The sequence below is a fragment of the Trypanosoma equiperdum genome (genome assembly GCF_001457755.1).
Source record: "Trypanosoma equiperdum strain OVI genome assembly, contig: ctg_1525, whole genome shotgun sequence".
NCBI classification, from domain to species: Eukaryota; Euglenozoa; class Kinetoplastea; order Trypanosomatida; family Trypanosomatidae; genus Trypanosoma; species Trypanosoma equiperdum.
This window is the reverse complement of record NW_027123533.1, coordinates 3,139-12,785: the sequence shown is the minus strand read 5'-3', so window position 1 is coordinate 12,785 and position 9,647 is coordinate 3,139. Positions and strand designations below refer to the sequence as shown.

The following is a 9,647-nucleotide window of genomic DNA, read 5'->3' as shown; positions in this document are numbered from 1 at the left end:
AAACCTTACAAAAATTTTATATATGTTAACATATTTTAACACCTTTATGCGAAAATGGCCAAATCAGTAAAAATAAGTAAATTTAACGTAAAAGAGGTCAATGTGTAAAAAGTAAAAGATGAGAGGAAATAAAATTTTGTATTATTCTAATTTTGTTCATTTTGTTTTTTAAGGATTTTAATTAAAGTTATGATAATAATAATAATGAAGATGATAATATTGATACTGATAGGAGAGTGTTGTGACTGTGTATATACTAATATCATTAATTGTGGTAAAGAATAAGTAGCCTTCCAAAATATAAGCACTTAAAACAATTGAGAGGGTGCAATGAAAATGAATGACAGAGAGGAAGTGGAGGAACACGAGGAATATTATTAAAGGGAGCGCAGAGAATGGATTAGGAATGAAGGTAGAATATTCGAAGTTCCATGCACAAACATAACACCGGGCATCATAATACAAGATAAGGTGATGGTGGAGAATATGATGGTCATACAGAATTCAGTGCACTGGCCATACGGAGCTGCTACTTAATCGGAAAAAAATACATGCAGGAGACAAAAAAGCGAGAATGCGGGACGTAACATTGAGACGCGCGACAGCACATCAGAGAATAAAATAATAATAACGAGTAAAATGACACAGAATGTTATAATAGTGCTTAACATTTAGCGTAAAAGTGGATCAATGCGGCAGAAAAGATTAATAAATTGTATTTTTTTAATATAATGACGGATCCCAAGGTGCAGCGCTGAAAAATGAGGGGGAGATACAGTAATTCATCGAATGAAAGTGGAAGATTTAGACTGTAAGAAAAAAACATAGAATAAAAGGAAATAAGGGTTTTGGAGGTTTGATATTGAAAACTGTGTAGGGCATGGAAACAAGTCGCCGAAGAAACGTAGAAGATATGGACTAATAAATGCGCTGCCGCATTAATTCGAAAGAAAATCTGCGTGCACCATGGTCAACGGTATCCAACAGAAGCGAAGACCTGCAAACGACCAAACTTTCCCTGTAGATGAAACTGGAGTGTTGTGACGCCATTTACCAGTATATGACCTGTGAACAAAAATGCAGAGGCTAGTCCAGAAAACTAAGAAAGAAACCAGTGCCTTCATGTGCTTTTAAAGGCGCTGCAAAAGAAGGTTTCTTTCCTATTTCAAAAGACTACGCAGCGACGGGCAGGCAAATGAACCACCAAGGTCAGTCATCAGGCGAGCTAGCAGTGCAAGAACACCATCAATTTTCCAGTTTTTGCGGTTTATTTTTAACAACAAATATACACTAAATCAAAGAAAGAGCAAAAAGTAAGCGGAGATGTCTACGTTCCTGGCTGTGCTAGCAGTATCGGCTTTTTTACTAAGGATATGCACAGACAAGGGCGTTGCAACGCGAACGGCAGCAGACGCAGCTATAGGAGCCGACGCATGGGCGAAAATTGTCGGCGTCGCAGCGGACCTACGAACGTCAGCAAATGTTGCAGCTCTACTAAACGGTAAAGTGACACGACTCGAGCAGGACGGAAGCCAGAAGCACTGGAAGGCAGAGGCATTTGCATCAACACTATCAGACGTGAAGCTAAAAGAAAGGTGGCATTTCCTGCTTCTGTGCTTAGACGGTCTGATTGCTGATAACAAAAGGAAGCACGTGTTGACAACGGCAGCTCTTATAGAGAAAACAGCTCAGGCACTGCATGCAGCAGGGCACCTCGGCGAGTTCACAAAGACCGTGGGCCGGCTGCTCAGCGGGACAAGCGGTTGTGTCTGTCAAACCGGCTCTGCCGGAGCAAGCTGCACCGCGCATTACACAGGAAATTCTCCACTGCCCCCTGTGGCCCCTGACAAGCTCGGGCATGTAACTGAGGACTTGGGAAGCAGAGAGCACGTAACAAACAAGGGCTTCGCAAAACTAGGTACAAGTTTCGGGCTAAACGACAACGTACAAAACACCGACGGCACAGGCTGCAAAATATTCAAGAGGACGGACACGGGACCGCATGGAGCAGCAGGGAGTGCAATCGATGTGCCATTTGCCGGTGGCCTCCTAAAACGCAAAGCCGACGACAGCGAAGAGACCCTGAACCTAGCCGACCTAACGACGGGAGCCGGGGCAAACCCAGCCAACCTAGCAAAAATACCTCTAATGTATGAAGCGTGGCAGGCACTCAGGGATCTAAAGAACGCAGCTCAAAACGCTCCCGAACAGACAGACCTGCCAACTCGAGCGGACCTGGCCTACAGCGGACTATGCCAACCACACCTAATGGAGCATTTAAAAGCGAAAAAAAAACAAACCAGACTTAACTGAACAACAGTACAACGAACAAATAAAACAGCTGTTCGGAGAACCATCGGTCGACATCAACGAGCAATTCTGGAAAAAGCTGGAAACTGCGACACTAAACGAGCAGCTGCTACCAAGGGGATCGCCAAAAGAGCTCAAATTAATAGACGACATTGCAACACTTATGCAAGCATCAAGGGCATACCAATTGCACCACATGAAACAACTCGCAGCGGCAGCAACCTCTGCTGAAAGTCCACCTCAACAACCAAAAATTACAGAAATAGATTGCAACAAACACCAAAACAGCAGCACCTGCCAATCCCCCTGCACATGGAATGAGAATGCCGCCGAAAAAAATAAAAAATGCTCATTAGATCCCCTAAAAGCAGGGGAACAGCAAACAGCCCAGACAGCAGGGAAAGATGGAGCTACAGGAGGAGCAGCAACTACAACTGGATGTGCAAGACACGGAACCAATAAGGAGGCTTGCCTAGCTGAGAAAAAAGATGACAAGCAAAATTGTGCATGGAGGAAGGGTAAAGATGGAGAAGATGACAAGGATACAGAAAAATGCCGAAATGGTAGTTTTCTCTTCAATCGAAAATTGGCTCTGATGATTTCTGCTTTTATGAATTTGTTAGAATTATGAGAATTTAAGGATAATTGCTCAACATTATGAAATTTATTAAAAATACGATAATATGCTACTTTGAGATAATTCGATAAATTTTCTAAATTTAGCTACATTTTAACACTTTCCGATTAAAATGTGCAAATTGATGGAAATATATAAATTTAGTAAAATATGTATGATAGTGGTCAATGGGTGTAAATTAATAAGGGAATAGGGTATGAAAAATAGGTGATATTTTAGTTTTGTTTACTTTCTTTATTTTATGAATATTATTTAGGATTTAAATGATAATAATAACAATGATAATGATAGAAGAGGGTAAGTAAAATAATAATTATTATATTTATTGGAGAGAACTTAAGTGTGTATATACGAATATTATAATAAGAGTAATAATAATAATAATAATAATAAAAATGAAAATAATAATAATGATAGAAGAGTGTTGTAAGTGTGTATATAGGAATATTATAATAGCGGTAAAGAGTGACTGGAAAGCCAAAAGAGATGAACTTGAAAAATTGAAGGAATGAAATGGTAGTTACTTAGTGAAAGGGAATTAGGTGACGGGAAGTGAAAATATTATTATAAAAGGATACACAGAATGAGAAAAGGAGACAAAGAAGACTTTGATATGCCCTGTTTAAAGCACTAAAATAGTGCTGACCATCGTTCTAAGCACTGTGATAAAGGAAAAAGAAAAGGGACAGTCACGATAAAGTAGACAACGGAGATGGAATTGCTACATCATTCCCAAAACCAGCAACAGAAGACGAAAAAGAAAAGATTAAAGCGCAAAATCAAATAGAACAAGCGAAATCACAGAAGAAAATGATACATAAAGGAGAATAAGCCAATGATTATGCTGTGTATTTGACTCACAAATGGATTGATGCTATTGCAGATATAGTGGAGGCTGCGGTTTTTAATGTTATGGCGGATCCTACTATGCAACTTTGAAGAAGTAACATCTGCAGGAGCATGAGTGAGAAGGGGAGTCAGTAAGTGTGAGGTAATGTTTTAAACTCCTTTTCATCAGATGTATTTAAAGTAGCTAACATTTGTGGGAAACAATATAATATTATTTGTAAATAGATTTTAAAACAGGGATTATCAACGGATAACCTTTGACAGCAAAAGCAGAATAAGAAGCGCAAGCTGAATATATCTGCAAATGTACAAAGGACAATCATCTTTTCTACCATATCAAGACTACGACAACCAACGGTCCTCACCGGCCCCAGTAGTACTCTGAGCGGACGCAGACATGGATGAATCAGTGGGCAAACATATAAAGGCTTTAGCTGACGCGGCAGTGATGTAATGTACCGAACAGCCAAAAGCAAAAAATGCCAAAGGAAATGGGAATTTAGCCTAGAAGCGCACAACACTGGCAATAAAGTAGTGCAAAAACGGGAAAGTGCTCAAGATCATTCGCATGGCAGAAAAAACAGCACTATATTGTCATTGGAAATGCATCCACACAACAGAAGTTGAACTGCACTGATATAACAAGCCGACCATGAATATTAGATTTGTTAGACGATGTAAATACAGAATTCTATAGATTGGAATTGGAAGTGGATATTATATGACTAAGGAAAGTAATATTTTTACAATAAAGACACTGCAATGCGCTGCCCGCAAGTGTTGCCTTTTATTTGCAGTGGCAATACTCACGAAACCAAAAAAGCGCTGATACGACGCGCAATAGCCTCGCAGCTCACTAATCAAGTCTAAAGAACAAGGCTATATATGTAGCTGCATCCAAGTGGGGGTTTAGTTCAGGAAAGCACCGCCGACGTTTCAAGCTATAATCTGCAGCTTTCAGTTACAATTTTTACTAACTTGTAACTGAAAAGGACCGGAGGGCCGCAAAGTTCCTCAACATAAGCAGGCCACCGCGTAATGGGCGTCACAGCAGGTGTGGATACAGTAGCAATACTGCTCATCTTCGCACTTCCAAAATGCACCTTGGAGACTATAGCTCACAATACTAAAAAAGTTTAAAGACATGTGACAACTTTATCTCCTGCTCGTAAAGTCGGTAATTCAGCCATACCTACGAAGAAATTGTTAAGAGCAGCTGTCAAGTTAGTAACGCAACTCTTCTTCAAAGAAAGGCCCTGGATGGGCCTGTGTCGACCGGAAACCTCTCAGCCAAACAGACGACCTTCATAGGAAACAAGGTAAAATGGTGACCTAGGGGATCAAAAACAAACATCTAAACACCAGCGTCAATCCCTTGTATTCAAAGCGTCGAATATATCATACATAAAGAGTATTTTAGTGGTTTATAAAAAAGGAGGCATTGACTACCGTTCAAATAGACAAAACATTAGTAGTTGAAACTAAATATAGAATAGCTGTGTTGAGACGAAATACATTCAAACTGAAGTGGCGGTGACAGCACAAGCCAGACAATGCTTAATTTTATTTTCAGCAAAAAGAAGTTAGACTGAAAACTTACAAGGCCAAAGCCCATACACAAGCTCAAAAGGACAGAGGAAACGGCAAAAGCCAGCGGCCCGTGAAATGCTAACAAAGGGAGCAGTAGTTTTCTGGTCCGCAATAGCTGCAGTTCAAGTACTAACTGTGACGACAGCGGTAAATGACGCTACAAACACTCTAGCGCACGGCAGCAACTCATGGTGCACCGAGTCTCAGCATCTCGAAGCAACTATCGCTGCCGTGTCAAAGGAAGTTAGTGCTCGAAGAAGGACAGCGGCACAAGACGAGTTGACGATGAGAATGTGGAACGTTGCACGAAACGCAGCGGCAGCTGGATCTGAAAGGGCAAAATTTGCGCTACTCTATTTGTACGGCCTCGGGACAGCCCAGCGGAATAGAGAAAATGCTGCACCGTTGGAACAAGAAGCCACGGCGGTCAGCCGATTATTAGCGGCTAGGCTGGAAAACTATGCGGCGGCTCAGGCGGCGGCCGATTTTTCCCAGCCAGTAATAAATGCACCGGAGACTGCCAGAGGGACCGTAACAAGCCGTGCATAGTCGCAACTGACGTCAAGTACAGCAAGCAAACACTCTGCGCAGACGTCCAAGAGAAAGGACAGCTGAAGAACAAAATCAAAGCGCTAATACCAAAGCTAAAAGCGGTAAACATCGTCGCCGCAATAGAACCGGAAAAACTGCTATCAGGTGCGAAATTTCAGATCACGGGAGAAGGGACCGGCAACTGGGCGGCACACGGTGGGACCGCCGGCAAGTGCACCAGCGACGGCAGCGGTAACCATGCCGGGGCTCACGTTATTTTAGCGACAAAAACACCAGCGTCACTAAAAACAGAGGCGCCGACGACAACTGAAGTAACTGCCAAGGATCCGACAGCAATACGACAAAGCGACGACATAAGAAGCTCAGCAATCAACACGGCGGGCAAAATACTCAATTCGCTAGAGAATCTAAAATAAGCATGGATTCAACAACAACAACCACTGAAGGAAACGACGCTGGAAGAGTTGGCTGGCGATGCGACGGCACAGGAGATTGCGCTATACCTATTGGCGGCCAACGCAACAAGCAAAAAAAAATTGATGACGCCGGCATAAGAGCAACAATGGCAGAGCTTATAAAGGAACAATTCAAAGGGATAGGCGGCACGATGGACAAAAAATACATAGAAGCAGCCGGAAACCAACCACTACCATCCAAACCACCCAGTATGAGCCGCATTACCACAGTCGGCCAGGTCACAACGGCGGATGCCAAAGCAAAAGTCCTCGCTTATATACTTTCACAGAAATCAGGAAGCACACAAGTAGAAGCGGCAACCGCCGACACTGACGCCACTGCGAAACCAAATTTAAAACAGAAAAAAGAAGAAAAGAAAGGCGGGGATAATACTGCTAAACCTGTGTGCGGCGGCTTTCTAAACCAGACAGCTTGTGAGGGAGCAAATCAGGGTGGTACAAAACACTGTGGCTGGAAAGGAGAAAATAGTGATGGATCTGACAAATCCGGTTATAAATGCCGTGATTCCAGCTTCCTTGCAAATCAGAAATTAGTTCTGATGGATGCTGCTTTTGTGTTTTTTGTCTCAATTTATAATTCTAGAATTATAATATTATTAAATCAATTTTATGAAATTTTATAAAATTTTTATATTAAGAGAGACTTCTTTATTTTTAAAATATTATATGCTATAATACTTCGTTATAAATATGTAAAAGTAAGTAAAAAATAAAAACAAAAAAGTTTGAAAAGTTAGTGAAATATGCGTGACTGTGACCTATCTGTGTAAAGTAGTGAAGTGTTTGTGCATGGAAAGTGATTTCTATTCTGATATTTTTATAATTTCGATCTTATTTTTTATAAATTTTAGATACATTTATGATAGTAATAATAGTGTTGAGATGTGTATATACGAATATTATAATAAGAGTAGTGGTGAAGATGGAATGGACAAGCAAAATATAAGCACGTAAAACAATGGGGAACATGCAATAGGACTAAGTTAATGAGTGAAGATGGGCAATAATTATTACTAAAAAAAGTAAAAGATAGAGGGAGGTGGTACACGTCAAACTTAAAACACAAACATTGCGATGGGCATCATACACAAGGATATGGAGAAGAGGTGGAGCGCAATGTAGAGGCCAAACGGACTCACTATGTCATTCACAGAGAAAGTGACGAAAGACGAAATGCAATGAAACACACAGTGAACCAACTGGACACGCTGCAGAACAGTAGGAAAATGGTTGAAGAGAAGATTGTGTTCTACACTTCACAGATAAATAGATAATTGTTACTGCGGAGATGATGGTGGCAGATATAGTTTTTAAGTTGGTTCTATATCCCAATGTTAAGCACTTATTTTACACAGTAGCGACCACTAGAGTGCATGTGGAGTTTTATGTTAGACCGTATACCGAGAGAATAGAAAGGAAATTTAATTGTTCACAAGTAAAGATAATTTACAAGATCGAAGATTAGATAAAAACGCACCATCTTAGAAGACTGCGAGTCAATCCGAGAGTACTTCTAGCTTTAAAGCAAATCGTAGCAGTTCTCTGTTAACAGAATGTGGCACCCCACCAGCTTTTTGTCCCTCAAAGATCTCGACACACTTTTGTAATTTTCAAAAGAAGCAGAGAAAGCTAACTAATACGAGAGATGTGGCGATTACTAGCAATAGCGGCAGCACTAGCACTTTCATCACGGCCATCAGACGGAAACCCCGGTGAAGGCGAAAATTCTGGGACGTACGGAGCACTCTGTACACTGCTAACAGAAGCACTTGGCGAAGTTGACGAAGCAGCACCCGCTACAGGATGGGAACAGGCATATGATTCTATTCTTGAAGCCAACATGTCGGCAGCAGGGCCGGATTGGCGAAACCAGTTCGTCACAAGCAAAGGTGTTAAGCAGCCATGGAACCCAGAGACGAAGCACAAAGCCGTAGCGACGGCGTGGGCAGCCAGCTACGCAGACTGGGCAAACACGGCGGTAGCACTTTCAACAAACGACAGCGCAGACAAAAAAAAAGCGATCAGCAAATTTGACGCCATGAACGAAGCAACACGGAACCTGGCAAAGCAGCGGCTGGAAACCATTTTAACAAGAGTGCAGCCGGTAAGGAGGAAACTCAATGAACTTAAAGCGATAGTAGAAGCGGGATCAGGCAAAGTTGTCACAGACTTGCTCAAAACGGCGCTCTACGGCAGCAGCGACGGCAACAGTGACTTCGAGACGACCGGAAGAGCAAAGGAAAGCGGGCGAGTCCGCAACATCTGCGCGAGCGGGGCAAAACTAAATGGAAAGCAGACGCTGGGAGATGTACTGCTTTGCGTATGCGTCAACGACGGAACATCAGCGCCGACTGGAGACAAAAAAATTTGTGCCAAAGCAAGCAGCGGACACGTATCAAAGCAGTGGGAGCTTACAGCAGCCGGAGATGTAGCCATCGTGTTCAACGAGCTCAAAAAAGGCTGCAATATAAAGCAAGGACACAAAACCACAGCAAGCGGGATCAGAGCGGCGCTGACTACGGTAAGGGACAAGATCCAAGTTGAAGACAGCGACGGCTACCTAGGAAAAAACGGCGGCGACAACAACTGTGGCGGGACAGCAGGAAGCGGTGTCTGCGTCAAATATGCCAACTACGCGAAAGGGACTGGCAGCGCTTGGCACGATATTCAATGGGTCAAACATACAACAGAAGCAGCAGCAGCCCTTGAGGCAGCCGCCCGAGCCACAAGCACGATGGCTGCGCTAGAACCCCTGCTACAAGCAGCAATGGTTGAAGCTTGGGAAGTGGCAAACACAACAACAGTAAGACAGGTAGCGGACAGCACATCTATCACAGGAGGGACAATAACCGGCTGTGATGCCCACAAAACAAACACAACCTGCGCAACAACTAACTGCAAATGGCAAGGAGAGAGTGAAACCAAAGGGGAATGCAAACCTACGGAGAAAAGGCAGCAGAAAACCCAAGGAACAAGAGAGCATTCAGGAGGTGGAGTGGCTACAACTGGATGTGCAAGACACGGAACTTATAAGGCAAAAATATTAAGGTGACAAAAGTTGTAAATGGGAGGGTGAAACTTGCAAAGATTCCTCTTTTATTGTAAAAAAAATTCTCTGATGTCTGCTTCTTCCTTTGTATGTATATTAACATTTTCACTATTTTTGCTCAATTTTATGAAATCTATGAAAAATTTCTATTTTGAGGTAATTAGATATATTTTAACACTTTTCC

At 42.3% G+C, this 9,647-nt stretch overlaps 3 protein-coding genes across 3 annotated transcripts; all 3 read left to right on the top strand.

Annotated features, from left to right (window-relative positions):
* Nucleotides 1-1,323: 1,323 nt before the first annotated feature.
* Nucleotides 1,324-2,313, top strand: TEOVI_000570500 (Trypanosome variant surface glycoprotein (A-type), putative; the record flags this gene model as incomplete). The annotated part of the gene is made up of 1 exon (XM_067221966.1): nucleotides 1,324-2,313. One exon carries the CDS (start codon nucleotides 1,324-1,326, stop codon nucleotides 2,311-2,313), a length of 990 nt encoding a protein of 329 aa, XP_067078067.1.
* A 3,148-nt stretch (nucleotides 2,314-5,461) lies between these two features.
* TEOVI_000570400 (uncharacterized protein) lies at nucleotides 5,462-5,935 on the top strand (the record flags this gene model as incomplete). Its single annotated transcript, XM_067221965.1, has 1 exon — nucleotides 5,462-5,935. The coding sequence occupies one exon, from the start codon at nucleotides 5,462-5,464 to the stop codon at nucleotides 5,933-5,935; it is 474 nt and encodes a 157-aa protein (XP_067078066.1).
* A 2,124-nt stretch (nucleotides 5,936-8,059) lies between these two features.
* Nucleotides 8,060-9,466, top strand: TEOVI_000570300 (variant surface glycoprotein (VSG, atypical), putative; the record flags this gene model as incomplete). The annotated part of the gene is made up of 1 exon (XM_067221964.1): nucleotides 8,060-9,466. The coding sequence occupies one exon, from the start codon at nucleotides 8,060-8,062 to the stop codon at nucleotides 9,464-9,466; it is 1,407 nt and encodes a 468-aa protein (XP_067078065.1).
* Nucleotides 9,467-9,647: the final 181 nt, after the last annotated feature.